At 35.9% G+C, this 27,296-nt stretch overlaps 1 protein-coding gene across 1 annotated transcript in view; it reads left to right on the top strand.

Annotated features, from left to right (window-relative positions):
• Positions 1 to 19,759, top strand: part of FBXL17 (F-box and leucine rich repeat protein 17) — a 280,165-nt gene extending 260,406 nt beyond the window's left edge. Inside the window, exons 8-9 of the mRNA XM_039733406.1 lie at positions 5,039 to 5,181; positions 17,856 to 19,759. Of these exons, the coding sequence (XP_039589340.1) occupies positions 5,039 to 5,181; positions 17,856 to 17,993 (281 nt within the window). The 3' untranslated portion in view covers positions 17,994 to 19,759. The remainder of the gene's footprint in view (positions 1 to 5,038; positions 5,182 to 17,855) is intronic.
• Positions 19,760 to 27,296: the final 7,537 nt, after the last annotated feature.

Below are 27,296 nucleotides of genomic sequence, written 5' to 3'. Positions count from 1 at the left end.
CATACTGTAGGGAGTGTTAGTAACATATATATCTTAAGGTTTTTATTTGTAAATGTTAATATGTTAAGATCAGATGGCAGTGTATTGTCTATATTCAACAGTATTTTACAAATTGCAAGTGTTTGTGTCTAATTGTGTGCTAATTTTTAGGTTCTTTTCCACAAATCACTTTAAATGAAGTATCAAAATAATTTTGGTGACTGTTAAATCTTCGGTGCATTCAGATATTTATAATTTACCTGGATAATTTTAATCTTTCTCTTTTGTTTCTAATTCAATAGAGCAACGTAAATAAAAGACAGAAAAGACTTTTTACATTGCCTATTTTTGGTCTATCTTGTAGAATATTTTCTTCTCTCTCCAGAGCTTTGTGCATTCATATTTTAAATAACTCAGGCAAATGAGAGTAACTGCGTAATGCCAACAGAAGCAGAAGATTATTTCAAAATCCACTAAGCTGATCTGTTACACCATATTTTTAACACATGAATGTATTGGTTTCTTTGCTGATTTTATTTTTATTTTTATTACATCTGCTTATTGCAGTTTTAAGTCTCATAAAATTCTAATTTTTTTTAATAAATTAGGCTCCCCAGGAGTTAGTAGATAACTGTCAAAGCCACCTTAATAGCTTTTGGCTGTAAAACAAATTAAAAGATTATACAGTATGTTCTTTTGTATAATTTATATTTTATACAGGTATTAATAGATAAAAATATATATGTATATTGCATAATATATACATATGAAAATAAAAATATAATGGAAAGTTTTCTAAGAGGACTGCATCTTGGTAATCCTTGGTTAACTGATTGATTTCTCCTTTGTCTAAAACCCTTAGAGAGATTGGAAATTTTGAATTCTAATTCTTGGACATTTAAATGGTTTTGACATTAATGAAAAAAAGAAAGAAAGAAAGAAATGCAAAAATCATATATGTCTATAATGCCCTGGTGTAAGGATTATATCAATCATAATTAATTTTTAAAAGCTTTTTTGTCCAGACTTCACTGAAGGCTGACCAAATGCAGTGCCTTGTACATTTGCATTTTAGGTAATAACAGGAAGAAAACAGAAACACAGTTAAGCCTTACAGAGGTTTATTTTCAGTTAAATTGAAATAGGACTTATTGATTAAGGAAGCACTCTACAGTGTAGTATGTGCATGTCATTAAAAATATTTTTAATTGGACATAATTGTGTTCAATACACCAGATTTTCAAACACTTGTATTTGGTAATATTATCCAAAACCTGGGGTATTTGTTTCCAGACATAAAAATTAGTTCAAATTAAATTAAGAGTAGGCCAAGTATCAGTTGCTTTAATTATTGCTTAAATTTTTATTTTTCTGTTGTAGCAACCTTAGACTTGAAGCCAACACCCACATAGCAGCCACTAGGTTCACAGGTTATGCACAGTTGAACAGAGACCTTCCCCCTGACAGACATTTCTGTCTGTAGCAGCAGATGCATTTATATGTGTCAGTTTAATTTAATCAGTCTAAAATAAAGTGAGATTAAATTACAATTTGTTCTTAGTGGTAGTGCACTATGGATGGAATTTGTCTGGTTTTCTCATCCAGAAGATGTTTCCCTTTCCTACAAACTGGTCCTTTCAACTTCAATAGCCAAGTGCCATTACAACCAAAAAACCAGTTTTGCTTGATACAGCTCAAGGCTGTAGGGGTGATTTTCCAATTCCAGTTAGAGACATTACACTTTATCTTCTGCAGAGTAGGAGCTGTACATCAGTTGATTTCCATTCCACAAACCTAGCACTGGAAAAAGAAATATGGTTGCTTTTGCCAAAATAAATGAGTCTATAAAAAAGAGAAAAAATAATTGGATGCCTTGTTAAATATTCAAAAAAAAGCAGAGGCTCATATGTCAAATCCAACATCTTCAAACTACTTGGAGTATTTTTGTACGTCCTCAGCTTAATTTCAGTGTGTCAGGTTCTTCCCTTTGATCACTGACCATGTTCTTAAGCTTGGCTGTCATTAGTGTGGAAACACACTTTTAGCTATTCACTGATGATTGTGCTACAAGTTCTCAAGTCACAGAATTCAAACTTAGTTTTGTAATGGTTTTGCTGCATGTTTCCTCATTAAATTACTGCCAGGCTTTTGAAGAATAGCAGTGTATTCTGATTATTGCGGGCCAATGCACAGAGGAAGAAAAGCTGTTGAGCAATGCAAACATTTTCTTAGCTGAAACTTGTGGCTTGAAGTGTTTTGCTCATACAAGCAAGAGATGTGTGTGTACTCAGTAAAAGAACTTGAGGATGAAATAGCCAAGCTCCTAGCTGCGCTGTGTAATCCTTCACCTAAACCTGCCTGAGTACCGCAGGATTGACCTGCAGAAGTATTTAAAAAAAATGTTTCAGGGAAGGTCAGAAAAATATTAACTGATAAATCTGGTGTCTGTATAAGGTGAATTAGTTATTATACAGAATGCAGTTAGTGAACATGTGAAAAAATGCAACATATTCAGGAAGAGTTGACACAGCTGTTAAGAGAGGTACTTCAGTACTTTGGAGAAGTCAGGAAGCAATAAAGAAGACCTGGTTGATACAATCTGTTGAGATTTCCAGGAAGCATTTCCCACAGAGGAAGGTGATTTTTGAAAAAGGAAAGAATCCTGAACTGCAGGATTCCTTGCCACAGGATGTTATGGATGTTATGTTTTGTGGGCTATAAGACTGATCAGATGAACTTATGAGTGTACAGAGGCATAAACCCCAGTTAAAAAAATTCTTTTGCCACATTTTTCATGTGAGGAAAGTGTTCTGGAAAAGTATTGTTACATTTTCACTGGTTCTTATGGCCTTTCTTTATCTCCCACTGCTGAATGCTGATAGAAACTGCATAGTGTGTCTTTAAGCCACAGTGTTCTCATAAGGGTGCAGTTCCAGAAAAAATTTCCAGAAAATTTCCAGAAAATATGGTCACTGGAGTTTTCAAATGGCATACCTTCTGTGTTTGATAGATAAACTGTGGTAGTATATGACTGCAGTATAATATATAACTTCAGTATAACACTCTTGTCCAAATAGTTGGTTTTTCAGAGAGATGTCTGCTAACCTCGTGGCAGATTTTGCCAGTGTTTTCTAATGGACTTTAGTGGCACTTTCATGAAAGTATTCTCTGTTGATTTTCTTCTCTTTGTCAGTTTTACATGAAGCACTGGAAATAGCAAAATATGGTTGTAACTTTACAAACAATGGCAAAATATTCAAATGAACTTACATTATTCTAATGTAATGGAAGGTTTTCATTGTTTTTTGCACTACTTCAAGTCTATAATATTTTGTGTGGAGGTACAATAATCTATAATTACTATAGTTTTTCCTATTGAAAAATGTATTCAGAAAGTTTCTGACTATCCATACTGTTTATTATAGTGATATTTTAAAAGGTGTCTGAAAAAAAATATGAAGTTTATTTTCTGCTATATATATATTTATATTTTGCAAAATGAGGACTTCTTTTCAAGAGATGTGCTGGAAAAAGACCAGGAAATTGGTATTGTCCTACAAATATCAGTGAAACCATAAAGAAACTATGTAGGTGCTTTTATCATACATTCAATATGTCAGTAACAAAATTCAGTTAATATTTTGGAAAACTGGTGCATTATGCACTACTTCCCCTTCCACAGCTTCTGAGAATGTTTCTGGTGTCTTTTGGCTCATTTTGTTTGCTAATCAAGTTCACCTAGATATTTATAAATAATCCAAATAGCCTCACTGCTGTACACCAGCAATACAGTTCTTTGCAGAACCACTGGAAGGTGAGGTGGGTTCTTTTTCTCTTCTTCTAGATCTCATTTACATGCTGATTAGCTAAAGTCGATATCTTGTATATCAAGACCTACCAGCTCCTTGTAATTTCTCTTTTTTTTTTTTCCCTGACATTTGGGAATGTAGCATGAACAAAACAACCCCATAGCTGCTGAAAAATCAACTCTTTAAAGATACGCACTTTACTTGGAATAAGTCACTCCATCTTCCTTTTCAACAGCTGCTTTATAATTGGAGTTAAAAACTGTGTGAACATCCTACGCCTTGATGATATGCAAGTGGCTGACTTCTACACCAGAAACCTTGGCCTTTTTTCTTAGACTGATATTTTAGCTGCTAAAATTTCTGTTAATAAATCCCAGCTTGACTTCCTGAGTCCATATTTCTGAAAAGTGCTATAGTCCATGGTGACCAGGGTACCAGTGATTTTTATCTTTTGTGTCATTGTCATGTCATGACAAAAGCTTCCCAGCCAGTTCAGATCCTTTGTTTTTTCTCCTACAATCTTTTTTTCAGCTCATTCAGAACTTCCACATCCTCTTTCTTTTCCTTTAATGAAGGTTCAATTTTTTCTTTAAATTCCTTATCACCTTTTTAACTATTTAATTATTTTTACTGGGAAAGTGTTTGTGAAGAAAAAGTGAAAGTGACAGACAGCATTGTTCTTACATCACCAATATGAACAATGAGAAAAAATGGAATTTTAGAATATAATTATAGAATGTATGGCATGAGACTTCCTGCAGGGTTTTCTAAAACTATGTCTTATTGACTCACAAAATGTCCTGTTAATCTCAGTGCTGTCTTTGTAGTATTATTTTCCTGGGAAAAAAAGTGTTAGTAGTATAAAGTCAGTTATTTTCTCTGAAAAGTGAGATAGAATTGTTTTTATTTTGCATTTATTTCAATTTTATTCATTGATCCTTGCTTCTTCTGGAAAAAGTAATTAAAAGAATTTTATAGATTATGCCCGAAAATTGGTCTTTTTATCTTGATTGGTAGAAAAATATGTTGGAAAATATTTATACCTGTGTGTTTGTATGTGTTTGCACATGTATGTACTTCCAATTTGAAGAGACAGCTTTTACATTGTTGAGAATTATGAAATATAATGTCATTTACAAAGTGCATGAAAACTGCTTCTCAAAACTCAATTTCAGCATTATTCAGTGTGTGCATGGAACTGAGGTTGCCATCTGCAGAGCTTGTATTTCATGCCTTTCATGTCTTTCCAGCGCTGATAGCCATTGGGAGGTACAGCATGACAATAGAGACGGTGGATGTTGGATGGTGCAAAGAGATCACGGACCGTGGAGCCACCCAGATTGCTCAGCGCAGCAAATCCCTCCGATACTTGGGACTGATGAGATGTGATCAAGTAAGGAGCCTTTGCCTGAGCTGGTGCCTGATTCTGAGTGTGATAGTGTTCCTGTGTGTGTGAGGGAGGCAGCAGGATTTATGTTTTTCTGAACAAAAATGTTATTCACTACTGTAGCAACTGTTCTGGTGTGCTGTGTTCACATTGGCAGCTCAAAAGGCGCACAGAGGACTAGAAGGAGCAATATAAATGTTTGCTGATGTAGATTTTCAAAATGCATTTGTAGGTTACACTCACAGCCTGAGGTGCTCACAAGTTTTTTGTAAAATCTGCCCTCTGACAGTTTTGAATACTTTTGTCTGAAAGTGGTTGGTATGTCATGTTGTAACTGTGACAGACTACTTTGTTTCTTAAAAAGAAAGGAAAAAATATTTAGTGTAACTTCAAGAGTGATTTAGTAGTTTTTTAATATGTCTGTGCTCTTGATTGTATATAGATTTGAAAACAGAAGGACAAAGATTTGAATAAAACTGTAATGCTAAAAAGAGAAAAAAATACTGAGTTTCTTACTGCATAGCTTTATACTTGGAGAATAGTAAGAATGTCTATAAGTTTTAGCACTTTATCATTAGGAAAAAAAAGGAGAAGGCAGTCCATCTCCACTTCATCCTGTATTTAGCCTTCAGAAATCACGTTCCTGTTTAGAAGAGAGATCAAGAGGTCCAGGAACACAGCAGAAATAACTAAAAGAAAAATCATTGGAGGTCCAGAGTCTCTGACCTTAAGTCTTCACATAACTCTGCAGGGATTGTTTCTTTTCCAGCCATCATCAACAAAATGTCTGCCTTGTGATGCCCATCATAAGCATTTCTCAGGCTTGTGGATTTCTGATTGGATACACTCTATAGAAAAACAGGTTTTAGTCTAAGAAACTTCATGCTCCAAACCATTACCTTGCATCCTTCACAGTGCACTACAGAAGACAGTGACAAAACACAGTATTTCAAATGGCAAGGAATAATAATGTCCAGGTCAGTGGTAAAATTAGAAATAGCATTTTGCAAAGCCAGCCTTAGGCAGTTTCCAGTTTGCAAGGAGGTTGAGCACTTTGGCAGAATTGCTCTGTCTATCAAAGCTGAGTCCACTTAATCTCCTAAACATTAGTGTTTTATAAGAGCCAACAGAAAAAAGAGTGTGTGAATCTCTTTGATGGATTGTGTTAAGATTATGTACTTAGAGAATGTTAAAAGGGTAACTTGACCTTGGGAATTAGACCTGACCCAGAACCATCTAACCACTTCTGCACATGTATTTATTTTGTGAATTTAGCTAATGTTGGACAATCAACAAGGATCTAATAAGTGCAATAATTTTATCCTGTCTTTAACTGCTATAGAAAATCAATGATCTTGATGTTGAAAACGAGCTTTGCTGCCTCGTAACTTAAACTATATGTAGTTTCCATAGACATGTACTACAGTCTGTATTCCTTTAATTGCTGGTAAACACTTTTCTTGTTCTTGAGAGGAGTGTACAACATCTTTTGTGTTACAAAAGTCAACTGCCAAAGGAAAAAAATATATAACTTAAGAAAGCTTCAGGGAAGATATAAAAGCACTGTTGACTGTGTGCCTGCAAGTGAGTGTGTGAATCTGCAAGTATCCAAAGTATGGCAGCTAAAAATGTGTAAACACTGTTACAGTGAAAAGTATAGTAGTGGGACTACCACTGGTAATTATTTTCTTGTTTGCAAAGCCTTGATGGGAAGAATAGCTCCACAGACAAAATGATGTAAGTATCTTTGACTTAAGGGATTTTTGGCAGCTAGAAGAATCCAACTCCCTTTTTCCACTGCAAACGAACAGAGAAATTACTGAACAAAATTGTGTTCTCAACTGTCTCTCCCCAGTATCATGCAGAACTAATTTTTTCCAGGGGCTGCTCTATTAAATTTAAAATGTCAGTGTCCAGCACATCATTAAAGAGAATTCTTGGGTGGTGCAGAAGGGTTTATTTACACTCCCGGATGGCCAAAATTCTTGTCTTTGTACTGGTGTCAGCTTGCAGTGAAGAGGTTTGAAAATTTGTCCCATCTAACCAGGCTTCCTTTTCTGAGATACTGACTGTTATGCTCATACCAGGTAGCTTTTATGCCTTTCTAAGAATTCCCAGGCATTTAGAAGGGAAGTACTTAAACATAGTTACATAAGGAACATATGTAAGTAGACTTCAAATGGGTACCACTAAAACGCTCTTTATGAGCCAGGCTTTTTGGAATTTCTTTGATATGCACTTGACATAAATTAGAGGCATCAAGGGTCCTCCTCAGAAAGATCAAGAGAGGCTGTGAGCCTGGGTAAAGGCAGTCTCTGTTTTATGCCATTGATTATCCAAGTGCCTCCAGGCAATGTGTTTCAGTAGATGCAAAGCGTTATTGATCCACACCATGAAAATAATCAAATTATTCATTTTTCATCAAACTGCTATTGCCATGACCTTTCTTTTTATCATTTTTCCTACCATCTTACATACACACCACAGGAGCAATATGGTCTTTGCCTTAAAATAGATGACATTGTGTTGAGAAATGTCATCTAAAAATGCTGACTTTACTATGAGGTCATCATAATGAGAGCATATATTTCAGTTGGAACTTTTCTGTGTCAGATGGAATACATCTGAGAGACTATCATCCAGACCTCCTGAAGTGTGAAAGTGATCTAGAGTAGACTCTAAATGTTTTTAAATACCTACATTCTGGACAACAGAATTCCCCACTTGTCTGCATACCAACATGAACAGGTACTTAAAGTAGCTAGGCCCCTTCTCCCTTCTGATTTCTCTCACAGGACAGGGTATCAACTATGCAAATAAATTTTTGTGTACATGGGTATCTGTACATCTGTGCAGGCACCAGGCATCACTCAGGACTGCACAAGTCATATGTTGTTCCATAGAAAGAAAATGTCGCCATTCTGAGTCTCCATTTCTTTTGAAAGCAGTAACAGATAAAATCAGTAGTTATTTAAGGCCTAAGCAGGACGTTTTAGAGGTTTGGAATTGGAAAAGGCATGAAAGAGAAGGTATTCCTGTTTTGCATTCCGGTGTTCTGCCTGTGTTTGCACTGTGCCACGCAAACCAGGGGTAGCAGGCCAGGCTTTGTTCCTTCTTGTCACGTCTTCATAGTGCTCTGGGAGCAGGGTGCAACCACAAACTTCCCATTCCTTTGCACAGAGGAGTGCTGTGCTGCTGGGGGCTGCAACCCAAGGCTGTGTTTTAGAACTTGATGTGGCTGTGTAGGAGCACCAGGTAGGTTGGTGCTGCTTGGGAGCCCAGCATCTCTTGGTTTGTCACCTTGGAAAGTACCAAGGAAAGCATAACAAGGGCTATGTTAAATTCACTTTAGGTTAGTTCCCCACAGCGGAATGAGAACCTGACTGTTCTTTCTTCCAACCAAATTTTAATTGTAGCCCTGTATTTTTATCACAGCTTAGGAAAGAGGATATTTTAAAGATAATTGAACCTTTCCTTTAATAACTTTAAGTATCTTGAGAAAGGTGTGGGTAGTTACAGGATGCTTTGTTTTCTCCCACAAACACTGACATCAGAATTGTTAAGAGCTTTTCTTGCATCCTAAGGGCATAAAATGATGTCTGCATCAAAATAACAGATTTAAATACACATTTTGAGCTTTTTTTTTCTGAACACAGTGTACTGTACATTCCTATCATTAAACTGACCTTGATCCTATTTACTTTTTCTAGTTAATGAATTAATTAATTAATTTTGTATCTTTTATATTTCATACTTTAAAAAATGGAGGAAAAGGGTGATGTTCTCCATACTATTTATTTCTAGAAATCATTTGAAAGATGTCTTTATAGCACTTCTTTCTTGTGCTCTCACAAGAAGTGAACAGCTTTAAATAGTGGCAGCTTGAAATCTTTACCCTTGGGGAAAGTAGATGGGTATCAACTAGGAAATAGGGACTAAAACTTTGTTGTTTATTGTTTTGGGGTTTTTTTTCTGGGTGATAGCTTGACTGGTTGAACAATGTGTCACAATAATCTTCCTGCAAATTTTCTCACACACAATTTTCATATTTCAAGATCCTTTACCTATAACTGTGGTGCAATTTGTAGCAGTTATCGAGTGTTCCCACATAAATGCAGGAGATATTTCTTGGGAAAACAGGCAGAAAAATGACACTGAAAAACAGAGGCCACAAAATTCAATATTCTCCACTATGTGTGAATGAAATGAAACGTAGAGAGTCCAACAGAGTTGGCTATGAAAGGATACCAAACTTAGTTAATAAATCATGTTGGGCCTTATTCCTTGCTTTTTTTTTTTCCCTGGCTTTTTTTTTTCCCTTGCTTTTTTTTTTTTCCATTTTTTGAGACGAATTTCTCAGAAAAGACATGATTGCTTTTCATGAAAATACTTCTGAAAGCCTGTAGCTTATTCCAGAAGACTTTCTCAGATAAATTGTAGTATATATTTCCTATTCTAGTTTTGCTGAGATATTAGAGCACAGAAGTTGATGGCCAGTACAACTGACAAAATGACAAACTATTTTACATTCCCAGAGGAAGAAAGATAGATGATTCCTAAAAATAAAAAATGGTCAGTTAAGAAATCATTTGCATCTTAAGTAAGAATAAGATTTTTAGACTATATGTGGATTTTTAATATAATTTATCACTTTGTCCTTCTACAAAACCTGTTTTACAAATATTTGTAAATGCATATTCAGTGAAGACCACAAATCATTAGCAGAGTTAGGAGTGCAGCTCCTGTTTAAAAGAAACATTTTTACCCATCACTCACAAGCTTTTAATTTACACAGTTAATCTGCAACTGAAGGTAAGTAAAAAAGAGCATTAGCTCTTTCACATATCCTAGGTTCTAGAGATACATCTTTCAATTTCCAATATATTTTTGTGTTTAACTGTTTTTAAGCAATGGCAGAATAGTGAGAATACAGAGCCATGGCTTGTTTTAATGTAATTATCACAGCAATTTGCCTTCCACTTTCAGAAAATGCTATCATTAGCCTAATCAGAAAACCAGCCAAATTGCTACCATTTCTTCTTTTATATTACAAGGGTTCATTTTGAGATTTGAAATTATGGTTTTATGATTTGAAGAGGAATGAAAATATCCAATCCTTCTCTTTAAGAAAAATTCTGTAGTCCTTTTTTTCTCTTAAATTACTATAATTTGTTCAAGAACATTGCTGCATATTAAAAAAGAATTGCTGTATTTTTTTAAGTTTTATATATACAATGTAGGAGCTGCAATTGATACATCTCTCTATGAATAATAAAGATTTTAGATTCATGAGATCTGTGAATTTCATTAGAAGGAAACCACAGCTACCCACAACAAAAGAAGAATAGCATTTATTTCACTTTGGTTTTCAATACAACAGTTTTAAAAGTCTGAACAGTACTACTTTTGGCTTTTCCCCCCAGCTAACTAGGGTAACAGATCCATTATGTGTGTAAACGAAAACATCTGCTAAAACACACACAAAAAGAAAGGGTTTTTATACAAGCTAAAGATTTTGCTCTTCTAGTTTAACTGTTTCTTTGCTAAAAGATTTTTATTCTCCAAGCTGATACCTCTGTAGCAGTTCCATGGCACAGGGATGAAGATAGAATTTTCCAGAGTTAATGAAATTGTCCTTGCTTCTAAAAAGCACCCACCTGAACCACGTCATTCTCTAAGAGAAAGATGGACCCTCAGGTGTTGATCAACAGTTCAAAATTGTGATAAGGCAAACTATTAAGGAAGAATGCAATGTGAACTGGTCAGCATTTATGAATAAAAAAATAAAATTCAGAGAAATTTATTTAAAAACATTACTCCCTGGAACTTCCACTTATTTTTGCTGGCAACTTTTGAGAAAGACTTCTTGTTAGTTTTACATGCCGTCATTTTGACAGGTATTACACTAATGTGCTCAAATTATTGCTAATGTAGTCAAATAGGAAGGAAAATATTCAGTGTTATTAATTCAACAGGCAGAAAGTAATCTGAAAAAATATTTATCGCTATATAAATTACCAGTGTAATTTCACTGCATCTGGGTCTTTATTAACTGCAATTTTTAGAAGAAAAAAAATTTTGAAATGTGTGTAGTACTGGTAATATTTTTACCTGGAAAATATTCTATAGGTGGAGTCTAGAAGTTCGTCTGTTAAAATGGGCAGAATTAGCAAACCAAATAACCAGCCAAACTGAAGGGCTCCTTTAAAATTGTTTCTCTGCTTTAATAGAAAAATAAACCCTCAAAATAAGAAAGAGAATTGAGAGTGAAACCTTTTTTATTTACACAGCTTAAATAAAAAATATTGTGTTGCAGAAAACTGTGCATCCTCACAGAGATCTGAAATGGGTGTTGCTAGTTTTTAGTAGACTGGCAGTTTGAGGCAATAGCATTCACATGAGAAAACAACTACAACACTGATTTTCATTCTTTTCAGGTGAGATTTAAACAAGAACTCTAAAGTAGATATACTCCACAAGCAACCTTGCCACTTTCTGAAATCCTTCCAGAAGTGCTACCATGGAATATTAGAAGACTTTGCATTCCATTTATTTCAATTCGTATGGCAGAAAATATTGCAGATATTTACCTACTCCTTTACTTATACAAATATAAATGGGTAATTAATTGCTAGGATTTAGCACAATTTAGTTGTCAAATGTCATGATAATAATAGCACTGTACAGACTATACTTGCCGATTTCGTTATTTATGAATCTACAAATACAGTGTCTGTGTGTGTGTACATATGTGATCTTCATTTTTTTCAATAACAGCATCCTCTAAGTCAAAACACATTATTTTCTCAAGTCATGAGGGACTTTATTTGGACTATAGGATGTTGTGCTAATATTGGTAGTGCTGTTATTTTGTTAAAGTCCTAAACAAGGGTTCTGCCCCTGGGCACAAGGGCAGCTGAAACTCTGTGGAATATGTCTGCCTTAGCTGATCAACTGTACTTCACACAAAACGTTTCCAGAAATCTTTAATTTTGTTATGGCTACAGGCAACAGTTATAATTGGGCCACCTGAGAATATAATTCATTCAACTATTAGCAGAAAAAAAATCAAAGTACACTTTTTATAAGACACTCATTTGAGGAAGCAAACTACAACTTAGAGAAGAGAAAGACTGTGTGAAAATGTTTTGTTTATAACTCTAAAGTGTATATATACTGGATTTTTTTGTAAAACATTAGAGAAATAGGAACATAAAGAATTTTCCATATCCATCATTATGGATACACACAATGACTATAAAGTCATTTCTTTGACCATTGCATACAAATTTGGCTTTCATGCAATACTTTTCTATGTGGATTGAGACAGAAGTGCACACAAATTCCAGTAGCCCTAATGCTGAAATAACACTCCATAAGTAAAATGCCAACAGTATTGTAGGAAAGCCCTTTGGAGACAAATTCATTTGCATTTCTTCTGTGTGAAGTTGATTTTGTGGATGTTTATATGTAGAAATGTTATGATAATACTTGTGCCATTTTTCTAACCTGACCAGCCAATGCCCCTTCCAAGAGCTATGTTAGATGCTATGCAGAAATTATTTTAACTGTCATCCCTGAATGGTGGTCTGAGGGACACAAGCAGGTTTTTGTATGAAGTTCTAGTTATGCATCCTTGCACTAATCCAGTTTCGGAAGCTTTAGTTTTTTTATTTATATAACTGCTTATTGGTTTCATTTTTTAACTTGGAATGGAGATAACATTTTAATTATCAAGTGAGTTGGTCATTAAACTTCACATTAAGATGTGAAGATTTTTAGGTTTTGTTGTTGAAAAAGACCGATCAAACTCTTTAGATTAGCACTGAATACTCGTACTCTGTGGAGAGCTGCATAAAACATGCAATTTAAGTGATGAGTCTACCCTTGCTTTTCAGTATCGCTCTAGATAACACAGACATTCTTGGCAGATTTTAATAGCTGTGGAGTCTGATCCTAATGCACCTATAGGACGAGTTTTGGAGATCAGTACGAAATCTTACAATTCTTGGCAATTTAGTGAAAGAGTATCCAACTCCAGAGAAGATTTCCAAGACATGATATCAACTAAAGACAAGCTAAGGAAAAGTAACTAGGAAAGTCCTGTTTAGGAAGAGCCCCTCTGTTTCTGTTCCTGAGCAGAGCAGTGAATGAAGGTGTCAGTGTCATTAAAAATAAATGCCTAGTATGGCTGATGGTTTCAAATGTGATCTTTAATTTACCTTAACAGGGTTAAGAAAACTTTAATTAATCCTTTCAATTTAATAACATCTGTTGTAGGAACATAATGAACATAACTAGGTTAAAAAAAAAATTCTAGCCCTTTGGAATCATTTTATATCTTCAGAAATTCCTAATTTTAGAATCTAGAAATTAAAGAAAACAATGTTGGTATTGTCACAAAACCAAATGACACAGCAAATTTAAAAGAAAAAAAAAAACAACCTCATAACTATTCTTGCTTGCATTTTTAATTTTTCATGAAAACTTGTGGAAGGTGGCATAACATAAATTTCTGAAGGTGTTCTGTGTCAGACAAGTAGTGTTCCAAATCAGTAAATACTGGCAATAGGACTAGATGTGTAGTATAACATGTTATCAAAATATGAATGAATATTTTATTGTGAGTAGCTTTCAATTTACTCTGAGCCTGAAAAAATCAGCTCATAAGTGTTAGTTACTTTATTCTAGGAAAAATATTTATAAATTGGCGGCAGTTTTCAGGATTTCTATTATGGGCAGACCATTTTACCTAAAGGAGAGTAAGAGTGTTGAGCACTGATTTCCCATTTTTCTCAGTATTTCAGCCATATTTTGTCTGTAATAGCAGAGTGATGATGAAAGTTCTCCAAAGAGGCACACACAAGTCTCTTTTGCCAGTGTACCATTTTGCAGGGACTAGAACGGTGTTCTTGTTCTTCTTTCCAAAATGAACTCCTATTTATCACATGAGAAATGTTCTCTAGCACAGATAATATTTAAATACTGTCTGTACAACCACACTGTCATTAGACAAAGAAGAAGTTAAGGAGGTCCTGCCCCAGATAACATTTGTGACAAAGTCAAGTGCATTCTTCTGGGAAATACACCATATGTGTTCAAGTGTCTTTAAGCAAAAAGTATTCAAAACTATGACTTCTAGGTCATAATCTAGGCACTAACTGAGTTAAAGGGAGATGATACCACTTGATCTTGCCATTTTCTGTAACCCATCTTCTCCTTGGTTTTGTTTTTTCAATCTATTCCTTAGCCCGGGATAAATTCTTATTTCAGGAAGAAAAAAATAATTTTCAAACCGGTCTTTGTGTTATTTTGGTTTTTTGTTTGATGACCAGGATTTGCAAAACTATTACTTTGTTCTTAATGATATGGGCTGCATTCTCTCATTATGTGTTAAAACATAATTGAAGAGCTATTCAAGTTCAGATGGATGATTATGTATTAGATAATCTAAGTAGTTTATGTCCAGAAAAATATAACATTCTACAGCATATTAAGATGTGGAGATTTTTACTTTTCATTCATTGAACAAGAACATTTAAGCTCAGAAGGGAAAATTGTTCTGTTTGTGTAATGAACTTATTTTGGGAATGACATTCAGTACTTTTGTTTTATCACCAGCCAGGCTGATCTTAACAAAGAGACAGAAGCTTGTGTTCTAATGGCTGGGCATAAGACTTCTTTTCATCTTAATCCTACCACTAGGGAAAAGATGACAAGGATACTAACAAAGTTGACTTAGATATTACTTTTCACATGCATTAACAAACAATAAAATTTTATTTCCTTTTTTCCTCTTTTTTAGATAGTGAAGTTTTAGTCCAGTAATATGGAGTGTTTTAAATACTAAAAGTTTTTCATTGTTTTAGTGTCGGACCTGACTTTTCTTGTGGTATAGAAAAGGTATCAAAATCTTTAAATAGGGAATACTTTTTTTCTCATCTCTGGATCCAGGTTGGTTGTCCCACTGCCAAGTTTTTTTTCTCCTCCTTCTGTTGTGTAATCTTACTTTGAATTTAGTTTGGCATAATGTTTAACTCCTTGCATTTTACTCTCAGGATTAAAAACTTTTATATTTAACTTAAAGTTACATACCTTCATTTATCATGAAGCTTGGTAAGATTTCTTTTTCCTTTATCATGAGAGTAAACTCAGTTTTTCAGACTCAAAGTAATTTTTTTCTGTAAATGTTATGGTTCCAAATACATCCATAGGATTTGTCATTACTTTACTGTTTAACAACAAATTATAACACAAGTTGTTCCCTAGGATCAAACTAATAATTTAAATATTTGCTTAATGTCCAGTGAAAAATGGAGAAAGCTTCTACTCTTCAGACTTTAGTCATAGAACAGGTGCTTTTGTCAGTGGCACTTCTGCAATGGTTTTATCTGCCTTCTTCATACTCATGTTTATTTTGGAACTGTATTTGGCACTTGATACCAAAAGATTCCTGCTTCTGTTTAGCAAAGTACTAATAGGCAATAGCTAAAATTTAACTAGTAATAATTATGTCAGAAAAAAAACTAGGACAAACAGTTAGAGGTGGTTTTCTTCATAGGTTTTTGTGACTAAGATATACCATTTTAACATTCTCTGCCTTCCTAAGTGTCCTGGGCCATGCCTAAGTTAGCCTGGTAATACATATATCAGCTTAAACCTAGCTAGGCTGTATCTTGTGTACATGGCTTGAGTCCAATACGTCAGGGCATGGAGAGTGTTTACTACCTTCCTTTGTAATGAATTTGCCTTATTTGTTTCTTGTAACAGAGAATATGCATATAACACTGGCTCTAAAGCCATTATATCCATGCTGTTTTAACAAATAATGCCCAACAGCTAAGTGCTAAATCATAATAACTTCTATGTACTAGTAAAATTTGCAGCTATCTAGTAGATAAATAACGCATTTTATTCAAGCTTCCCATTAAGAAGGAGCAAAATAAGCCACTGTCAGTTGTAAGCCTCTTTGTTGTGGCTGAGTTAAACATTAAGAGGACTTTCTGGTAGCGTGATAGATTCTGCCATGGGTCTCTGCAGCATAACTCTAATGAAAAGAGACTTTGGACTATTTTTTGCTAGGCATAAAGTAGCAAATTACTGCTACTTTGGGGATTCTTCCCTTCCAAGCAATATTTCTGTGAATTGTAACTTACAATTTGCAAGTATGTATTCAGCTGTAAATATCAAATATTATGGGGGACTTGTGCTATCTCTGATTTCATTTTGCTTTTTCAAAGTCACTTCTTGTTTTTCAGCACTGAAAGATATTACTGTAACATAGCAATTTGCCAGAGAAGTACAGTTTGTGCTGTGAAGTTAAACCAGCTTTCTATCCAAGTTAGTCTCAGCTAGATGAAATTTCCAATGAAGATTGAGTATTTCTATTATCAAAATAGAAGAACTGGATATTAAACCTTTCATTTATCCTTGTCATTGGGTGCAATCACTGTTCAGAAGGATGTTCTCCTTGTTATCTTTTAAGGACAAAAATAGGATTAGATACTGTGATTACCGTGCTTTAAAATATTTTTCGCAAGACAGATTTTTGTAATGGTAGTAAACTTTACAGTCTGGCTTTTTACTTTTGGCCTTGAAAGTGGTACACTGAGGGAAGAAAAACAAACAATGCCACAAGTTGTACATGCTACTGATGTAGGTGATTCAGTAACTGTAGTATCAATGCATTTTAAAATGCCCAATTGTTCAGCAAAGATTTCAGAGAGAGCCAACTAGAGGTCATGGTTCTTAGGTTAATCTTTTATTTGTCTAAAGGCTGAAGAAAGCCATTTACCTCTCTGATATGAACTGCAATCATCTTTAAAATAATTGAACAAATTAATCCCCTTGCAGCACTGGAGTTCTAAGGGTGTTAGGTTTAGCTGGGTTTGATTACGTTGTGTTATGAAGAATAAAGGTGCTAACTTTGATGTCTCAAATTTAAGAGGGACATCCCAGACCAACCACCTTTTAATTATTGATCCCAATTCTGCAGTGTTACCCTCACAAAAGAAGGCTAAAATAAAATCTTCTGCTAGTGATGTATGTGAAGTCATGCAGGATTTTTACCTTTTGGAAAAAGAGACATAAAGGAGTACTTGATCTACCCACAACATAGAATAGTTAGTATTTTTCCCCTATCTTTAGTCACGTTATCTATTACTTTTTATTGCAGACCTATTGATAGCAACCATACAGTGCAAGTTCATTTCAGGAAAGTTAATTCCGCAGTTACTACTTAGCATTTTTAAATGTCTCCATAACTGTACCATAAATTAATTAATAGATGTAATCTATTTTCATTTGCCAAAGCCAAAATAATCTCACGTTTTTAAATGTATGTCTGCTTGAGCAACTTTGAGTAAATAGCTTCTATTTCAAGTAAGAAATCTATTACTCTGGGCATCATTTTGTTTAACCGGGATTATAAAACTTCCTCCTCTACAATGAAATCAAAGCATGGGGTTTGATTTTGGTTTTTTTTCATTCTCTAACCGGACATTACATTCTGTATATTTATTTTGTGATAAATGCACCAAACTTATAGTAAGGTTTATAATGAGGAGCCTCGTGCTGCAAATCCACCCAGGAGTCCAAAGCTTTTCCATTCTTCTAGCTTGCCTAATGTTACCCTTTTCATTCACTTTCTGCACATCACAGGTTCTGTTCTTTTGTTGCAGGTGAATGAGGCCACAGTGGAGCAGCTGGTGCAGCAATATCCACATATAACCTTCAGTACTGTGCTGCAGGATTGCAAGAGAACACTGGAGCGGGCTTATCAAATGGGCTGGACACCCAATATGTCTTCTGGCTCCTAACTTTCTGTACCAACATGTTCCACTCTGCTGCATTCGGTAGATCTAATGGGGATTGCAGAAGGGTTTATAACCTTTCATATGATGCAATATAGTTGTGAGTTTACAGAGGTTACAGTAAAATGGCAAAAGCTGTACACTGACTTTAACGTACTGTACAACTAAGTACAAATATTGAAGCAAAATTTTAGAAATGCATTGTGGTTTTGTGTGCATAAAAGTGATAAAAGCCTTTGGCAAATTTCTTGAAGTGGATTCCTACTAGTTCTCTGGATAGTTTGAGTTATAGATGTTAAGCTTGTGTTCCTCTGTTTATTTTGCCTTGGTCATGTGTGTTTCTTTGATCTGTAAATGGTAACTCAGTGCTAGCATCAGTGCAGTTGATCAACAGAGGCATATGTTGAAACTGGGAACTAAACTTGATGCTTTTTATTTACTAAAGCTATGCCAGTGGTTTTAAGATACAGAGTAATAAGAAAATCTACGGTGAACTTTCTTATCAACATCTTTGGGGTTTTTTTCTTTAAATATAGGAAGCTGTAGTGATATTAAAATCTTTCCCACCTTGACATTTTGATAATAATAATAATAACATTTTAATAATGAATAATACTGCTTACCCTAACAATAATAACCAGCTACATTTCATGAAGACAAAGAATAGCTGAATACACCAACTATCAGAAATAAGTTGGTGATGCTTATTATATTTGGCTAAAAAAAATTTATGTCTATTGTAAGTGAACTTGTCTCCTCTGACTATGCTGTTCTGTTGATGAATTGGAAAATTCTGATGAATGGGTATAAGTCAATAACAGGATCCCTCTCATTTCCTGTGTGGTTTTATTTTGGAATGGATCTTCCAATACAAATAGTGCTTACCTTGAGAAGGCCATCATGAGGTCATCCCATTGTGGGTATCTTTTATAGGATCAGATGCTTCTTAATACAGTGTATCCAAGGAAATGTCCAAATTAAACGCATAAAATTATTAATTTTCTTTGTGGGACTGATAGGTTTTAATCCCAAACAGCAACCAAGTGTCACACAGCCTTTCTCTCACTCTCTCTCACACATTGCATTCTAAGGAGTTAAATTTGAGCAGGGAATTGTGAAAAATACAGACATTGCAGCTTCAATTTGGAGTTGCCTTAACCTTTAGAGTATTACCATTTGGTTAAGAATGTTGTCAGGTATGTAACACTGGATATTTCTTTTTAAGAGGTTACAGCATTTTAATCCAAACTATGAACTCACCTGGATATGATCCTTGAGCTTCAGCTGAAAAGTCGCCATTATTGTCAAAATGTTTTGCTAATCCAGAAGGCCTAATGCAGCATAACATAGAAGCTTGTTTAGTATGGCTGTATAACCCTGTAAACCTATTTGTTGATTTCCATAGCATAATTTTTTACAACAGAAACATCAACTCACATTACTTCCAGTGAGGATGTTGAATGTTTTCTTTATAGACTTTTCAAAATGGGGATGAACTAATTTCTCTGGAAAAAAAGTATATGGTAAAGATTTTGTTTAAAATAAGTGGTAAATACTTGTGAACATGTGTAATGCTATGCTGTTTATTTACTCCTAAATGGTAACAATATTTTAAGAATAAAGCCTGTGAATTATATTGCAGATATAGTACAGAATCTTAGTCAATTTTCTTTTAATGTCTCTTTATGAGTGCATTAAAACTATTCACACAATTTGTAAGTTTCTATTTTTTCGTGAGACCTTTGATCTTGCAATAAATTTTAATAAAACAATAAGGATGTGATGTTTTCTGTTTATCTGTGCTGCTAACCATACTTAGACTGCACTAACAGAGAGTCTGAAATCTCCACTGTTGAGTAGATAGAACTCACCTGGATATGATCCTTAGTAAACTGGCCCTGCTGTGACTGACAGAGTTTAATTACACGACAACTATAGATCTTTTTCCATCTAAGATGTATTGTAACTCTACAGATTTTTAAAATATTATGGATCTGACTGGTCATCTGTATTCACTTCAGTCATTTAAGTCACTTCCAGTAGTTTTGCCTTTTACTGACTATTCATCTCAATTTTATGAACATACTGATCTACAGATCTCACCACGACTAATTAATTTTAGTTTTATGTGGTATAGGAACTCTGGATGAAAATATGTTTTTCTAATTGCAGTGTTGACACAGATAGTTCCTTAATATCCTTATATTAATAGTTTACAAAGTAGTTTTAGAGAATTAATAATACTGCACACTCATCTTTGACATGTCATACAGGGAAAATATCATTATGGTGGAAGCTACTGCCTCTTGTAAAAATAAAAATTATCTCTGTTTTTTCATATGCAAAACATAGAGTGAACTGAAAAACTCATAGGTGATTTCTAGATTCCCTAGGTCCAAAAGGCCTACTTTACTAGAAAAAAAAATGTCCTTTTTTCCTTCAAATTCTTTGTGGGAACCTGTTGTTAAGATAGGGTAACCTGTGGCTCAGCACTTTCTTATCAGAAACATTTCTAGGATGGGCTTGTTCAGCCTGCAGGAAAGGCTGAGACAAACTCTTAAATGTTTCTTTAATTAAGGGGTAGGTGGTTATAGGAGAAAGATAATGTTTATTTTCTCTCTTTAAATCCAGATGTAATTAAGGCTTAAAGCAAACTCAGTTAGTTCACCTGGTGGTCATTCCACTCATCTCTCACCACCTAAGGGCTATGTGGAGGGGAGTGTTTGTGTGCAATTTGCCTCACCAAGGAGAATTGGTGAGTGTGATGCAGGTCTCATGCAGGTTCAAAATCACTTTGCCCAGGCTCCCAGATTAGTGGGAAATTTAGTGAAATGCCAAATCCAAGATGGCATACGTCCCTTGCTAGCAGGTTCTCTGTGCAGTACTTGGCATATTCTAAAAGTCCTGGAACAGGGACAAAATGTATTTCTCTCAAAAATACCGAAACTATGTACTTGAGCCAGTTATGCCCCATCAGATGGGATGAGTGTCTTCAGGCTTACATGTGAATGTCCTGATACCCCAGGTGGGAGTTTTACACGTGATCCAGTTGTGCAAGGGAGGGCATGGGCATGGTAAAAAGTTTCTCCCACCTCACATGATCTGCTTCTTATCAGCCTTCTCTATAACCTGGCTCAAAATTCAGCTTGCTGCCAAACAAAGGTTGGTTTGTTGTGGCTGTCCTCCACTGGTGGTCATCCTCCACTCGCTCACCCCCTCTGCACCTTGGCTGTTCTTAGACAGATCAGAGATTTTGCCGCCACACACCCAAAAGCTCACCTCCCTGCTATGGTTGGGGGTGCAAATCTGCCCCCAGCAAATCATGTGCTGCTTTTGCCAGTAGCTGATTGAGTCTTAACCTTTCACATTTTGGTCTCTCACACTCCCCAGCAAAGGACACACATGGACATGTTGGAGCAAGTCCAGAGGAGGCCACCAAGATGATGAAAGGGATGGAGCACTTCTGCTTTGAGGAAAGGCTGAGAGAATTGTGCTGGCTCAACCAGAAGTATAGAAAACTTCAGGATGAGGTAGCTCTGCTCTTCCAGTACCTGAAGTGAGCCCACAAAACAGATGGAGAAGAATTTCTACAAGATCATGTAGTGACACGTCAAGGAAAATAGTTTCCAGCTGAGGGAGAGTAGGTTTTGATTAGATACAAGGAAGAAATTCTTTACTGTGAGGGTGGTGAAGCACTAGAACAGGTTGTCCAGAGCAGCTGTGGATGCCCCATCAAGGGGGTATCAAGGTCAAGATGGAGTTCTGAGCAACTTGGTCTCTGCCAGTGTCAGAGGAATTGGAACCAAGTGATCTTTAAGGCCTGGTCTAACCCAAGAAATTGTTTTATTCTATGAAAAGCTTTAATCCTTTTAAAATGAGAAAATAGCCCTATTAAGAATAATTAACAAACAGGTTTTTTTTCAGGCTTTCAGCTGGGCTTCTCATGAGCTCAATGATGTCCACACAAATTATTAAGATAAATATGGCCTTGGTGATTATTCATAAACTGTGGTGTTGACAGGAGCAAAATCAAGAGAAGTAGCAGGTCACATACACTTTGGTTTTATGAAAACAGATGCCCAAAGCAAGCTTTCTTCAGGTCATGGGATCTTGTACAAGGAAAGGAAAAGTACTGTTACGTCTAATAAATAATTAGGATAGGATAGGATAGGATAGGATAGGATAGGATAGGATAGGATAGGATAGGATAGGATAGGATACACTATTTCTGTTGCAAGGCATCTGTAGTGACCAACTAGTCCAACTATCTGACAGTACTGAGCAACAAAGGGCATTGTCCAAAAGCCTCTTGAACACTGACAGGCTTGGGTCATTGATCATCTGCCCAGGAAGCCTGTTCCTGTGCTTGACCACTCTCTTGGTAAAGAAATGGTTATTAACAAAGTAATGCTTTGCAACAACAATGGTAGGAGCATGTGTGAAAATAATATGATGATACCTAACCTTGTAAACATTCATATTTGTATTTTAAAGCAGGTGAGGGCTTATGCTGCTTATTTATGAAACCCCATATTAACAGAAAGTCACTTTAAAGCAGATCCATTTAAAGAGTCCATTACAATAAAATATTTAAAACAATGTTAACTTGCCTCCTGTAATTTTTTTCTTACAGATTTTCCCCTGAGTGATATGTGATATTGGCAGTATATAAGTGACTGAGATTTTTATTTGAAGTTCTGGTATACTTAGAAGCAGAGATGTGAAGCTCTTTTTTCAAACCACAGACACCCTGGGAGATGCTCCAAGCTTAAGCATCCACCATAGATTGGCACTACTGAATCTACCATAGACTGGCACTACTGAAAAGCCAAATAATTCTTTGTGATAATAGCTGTGCTCTGCCAATCTAAGCAGGGTAGGTACATGGTCACATTTTGTGACCCATATTTTATGGGGTCTTATATTTCCAAGTCCTGCTTTACTAAAAGCCTCCTTGTGCTAGGCTCTTTGGATGTATTTTCAACATACGCAATCATTGTAGATTACATAGTTGCTGAAAAATTGGGGAAAAGTTCAGATGTTCCTCTGGCTCTTTGTCTGCATTAGTCTCAGATTAACACAAATTGGCTGAATCACACACAGCATTGTGGCTGTGGTTGCTTAACTGGAGCTACTTTCACAAACTGGAGTAAGTTAGCGTGGAATATAGGTCTGCGTAACAGCGGCATCTTTACATCTGTTAAAAAGAAACTGAGGCAAGAATTCTTTAATTTATTTTTAGGGCTGGGTTTTTTGTAAAGGCTGTTAGGATTATATAAATTAAATCCAAGTTTCAACTTTATAAAATTTTGCTAATGAGTTGTGTTTCAGGTTTATTTGGGGGCAAAATTCAACAAAACCAGCGAGCTGAACTGTTTCCTCTTCAATATTTAGGTAGGTCTTTCTATATATAGCTGATGAAAAGTGTTTGTGTTTAAATGAATGTTAGAAGTCTTGAAATGAAAAATTTTACAATGAGGATTATTGGGCATTTTCAGCTGCTGTGAAATTATAAAGATTTCTGAACTGAAAATTTCATAATCTCATGCTTTCATTATGTACCCTATTGCAAAATGCTACAGCCTTTGGTGTTTTCAAAATACCAGCTTTTAGAGAAAGCTGCAAGAATATTCTCAGCAGCACTAACTCTCAGTGCACACAGTTAACTTGCCCCAGGTGCCTTGCTTTGGCTTCTCCTTGAACCAAAATCAGCATCTCAGTTCTTACATTTAAAGGACTAAGAGGCTGTCTTTGTGCTGTTGTTTTAATCTCTGGTCACCTCTCCCAACCACATAATGTGAGTCATGGTCTCTGAAGCAATATAAACTAATCTGCTGTATGGGTTGGGTATTTTTTTCTCTTAAAGAGGCAGTCATATTTATATACAAAGCAAAATGCTTCATATCCTTCTTTCCTTGGAGACATGAGAAACAAATGTAGTGAATGTTAATCACCTTGCTTGTGTCTTTCATGGGTGTTCACATATTGAGGTCAATGAGAAAGCTAGAAAATAGAAAAAAATAATTTTCCTGAAAAGAAACACAGCAAGGATTTGCTTGCTGGTTAGGGAGTAAATAAACCTGGAAATCTTTAATAGTAACCAAAAAGGTTGTAGCTAAAACAAAATTACTTTTTAATGGCTCTGCAGAAATTTGAAATTAAGTCCAAAGTTCAAGAAAGTCATGCCTTCATGTCTTCTCAGTAGAAACAATGGAATGGTTTGTTGTGGCTTCCTGAGGGCAGGAATGGCACAGGCATGAGTTGTCTCATGTGTGTCAGCCTCAGAACTAGAGACCTATCCCAGGCAAGTTCAATCTTCTCACAAAGACATAGCTCCATGGTTCATCTGTTTTTTGCAGGGCATGGTTATCACTGCTTCTCAGTATCATGGGTCCCAACTCAGCCCTGCTCCTGCTCAGCACTGTGCCCCAGAGCCCCTTGCTGCTGCAGTGGATCTCACTGTGCAGGGCATCAGTCCTTTCCAGCCCTCCAGTGGAGCAGAGGCCGGGGAAAGCCCTTCACCCATCCAGAAGCCATGGGCCAGCTGCACCCTCGACACACAGCTCCCTCCTGCCTCTCTCCCTGGCTGCCAGGCAGTCCAGGGGGTGTGTGGGATGGGACAAGGCAGCAAAGGTTCTGAGCCAGGCTGACGGGATACAGTGGGTACAGTGCTGAGGAGGTGACATCACCATGAGGGTTCCTGGATTCTTACAGAGCAGGAAATGCTGGCAAACAAACCTATAGCTTTATCCCCACAGCTTGTTGAGCTTTCCTGCTGTAGACCAGACTTTGTCACCAATCCCCTTTAGGGTCTGAATGAATCACTACTTTTTAGTAAAATTTTCTGAACACAGAACTTAAATTAAGGAATATTTCTACATTTATTTCTGCATTCTTTCTGCAACACTAGAGATATTGAAGTTCTTTTGTTAGCAGAAAGAGCAAATTACCTGCTGACTTTTCTGTTTGAATATATGCCATATCCTTTATATCCTCTTGTGTTTGGCTTCAGAAACAGTTAACGGCAGGACGACTACTTGTATTGCATTAGCCAGAGATAGAAGAGTAACACATTTATGAATCAGTGTAATCCAGTCATTGATTTATGGATGCAAAGTCCTTCAGGGACTGTCACAAATTCCCAACTCTCTGTGAGAGCTAGATTTTGCAATTGCATCTCTGCGCTATCTTCAAGGCATGTAAAATCATATCTCTCCAGGCAGCTCTCTGTGACTTTGCATCTGCAAAGAATTGAGAACTATTCCAGCAAGGATGTGCAGTAAATTAAGCTCAAGAAATTTGCCTGTAAAAAAATTGCCTCTGAAAAATAAATCTGGGTAAATCTTCCATGGGTGGAAATCTCCTTAGCAGAGGTAGGGTTGAGCAAATGCAGACAGCTGTTAAATACTGAAATTATCACCAGCCCTCAGAAACTTTTTTTCCCACCTTTATATGTTTGTGTCTGTACTCATAAATTTTTCAATGAAATTTTGTTGATATTTTAGAAAACTGGAGAGAAATCTAACATCTGAATCCATTTTAAAAATACATTCACCCACAGACCAAAAAAAAAAAAAAAGAAAGAAAGAAAGAAAGAAAAAGAAGCAGAATGAAGCAAAACCCACCAAAGCTATCACTTGACTTTCTTAAATGTTCTGCAGTCCAGTGTATCATGGCATAAGGATAAGATCTGGTACTTGGCAGAAGCAAGGATGCCTTTGATAGGATCTGTGTAGGATCTTTGCCAACATGACAGAATATTTTTGGGAAGTGGCAACGGCAACAATAAAGGAAGAGAAATTTTCTGTAAGATCAGCACATTTTTTCATTTCTAGTCTGGGAAATTGCCCTTTATGCCTAGGAGAGGATAAAATTGCATTGCCATAGTGTGAATATGTGGGAATAAGAGAAATAGATTAATGGGAAACAAACAAATAAACCCCACCCTTGATACAGATAGTGACTAAAGGGTAATTCTTTGCATCATCAGGATATAACAGACAAGAACCACAGGTATAAGAGAAAGGGTAAGAATTTCCAAAGCCTCTGCATTTAGATGGGTAAGTCCTTGGGGCATATTGGAAATTTAACAGGAGGTGACCATATACTGTGATGATAAAAGCTACAGAAACTTCTGTCTTGTAAGTCAAGCTTGCATCAATAAAAGCAAAAAGGACTTCCTTGCTTTGTGTACATCTGTCCTTCTCTCCCCTTGTTGGTTGCTGTCTAATAAAGGAAAAAGTCTTTCCTCCTGACAGAAAGCACGAGTGAAATAAATGAGAAACAAGTGATATGTAGATTGTGCTTCCTTTTAGAATGTCTGCAAACCCACCAGCCTAACTTGCTGGCAGCTACATTTCAATGACTTTTTTAATGTGTTGACTTGCCTAGACTCATCCCTGAAGTATTTTTTTAACCACAGTCTTCAAGGCTCTGTTATATTCGCATCTAAAACCATTGATACTGCACTAGCATTTTAACATCAGTGAGCTAAAACATACTATGGAAGCCACTTAGTTGTCATTATAGTGATCTATGTTCTTATATATGTGTTAGTGAGATTTATCATACACCTTGTTCTTGACCCTTTGCTTAGAAGATACTTAGTGTTTAATACTAAGTACTCAGTATTAATATTTGTACTAGCATCAGTAGAAGGGCTAATACTCAGTAACACTGAATCTCCTTTGTAGCTGAAGTCACAAGACATGAAGATCTACCAAAATCTTCCATAAAGGAGTGGAACTGCTACCCTTCTAATTTTGAGCAAACTTTGTCTTTATTCCCTTAAGAGTGCCCACAGATGCACAGGGCATCTCTGAAAATTGTGTTACCTATTGTAGTCTCCAATAAGCAACATACAGGAGCTGGCAGCTGGAATCACTAGCCATAATATGCCACCTCTGCTCTTGGATCAAGGGATCAGGCTTGAGGGGTTTACTGAGGGCTAACCATTCAACGACCCATCAAAACTGAGATGTGGATTTGGGTCCCCTTGGCCTCAGTTACAGTCTTAAAACTTACTTCCATACTCCCTAACTCAGAATTTGCCTTTTTAAGTTAGATAGTCTAAGATGAAGACCTACCTAAAAATCCACAAGCATGGGTGGTCTACTATTGAGTCTAACCTGAGTTTCTGCAGACTTTGAGGGGTCTGAAGTTTTTAAAACCTGTAAAAAGCATAGCATGTATAAAGTTCTTGCTGGTGAAAAGAGCAACAAGGTCATTCTCAGGTCCATCAGAAAGTGAGAAAGTAGTTAATACTACTTTATAACAAGTTTCCAATAAGCCTTAACAGTGACTTATACA

This window comes from Passer montanus, unplaced genomic scaffold (genome assembly GCF_014805655.1).
Source record: "Passer montanus isolate IOZ18808 unplaced genomic scaffold, ASM1480565v1 scaffold87, whole genome shotgun sequence".
In the NCBI taxonomy this organism is placed as follows: Eukaryota; Metazoa; Chordata; class Aves; order Passeriformes; family Passeridae; genus Passer; species Passer montanus.
The sequence above is the reverse complement of the archived record's forward strand: the minus strand, read 5'-3'. Positions and strand labels throughout refer to the sequence as shown.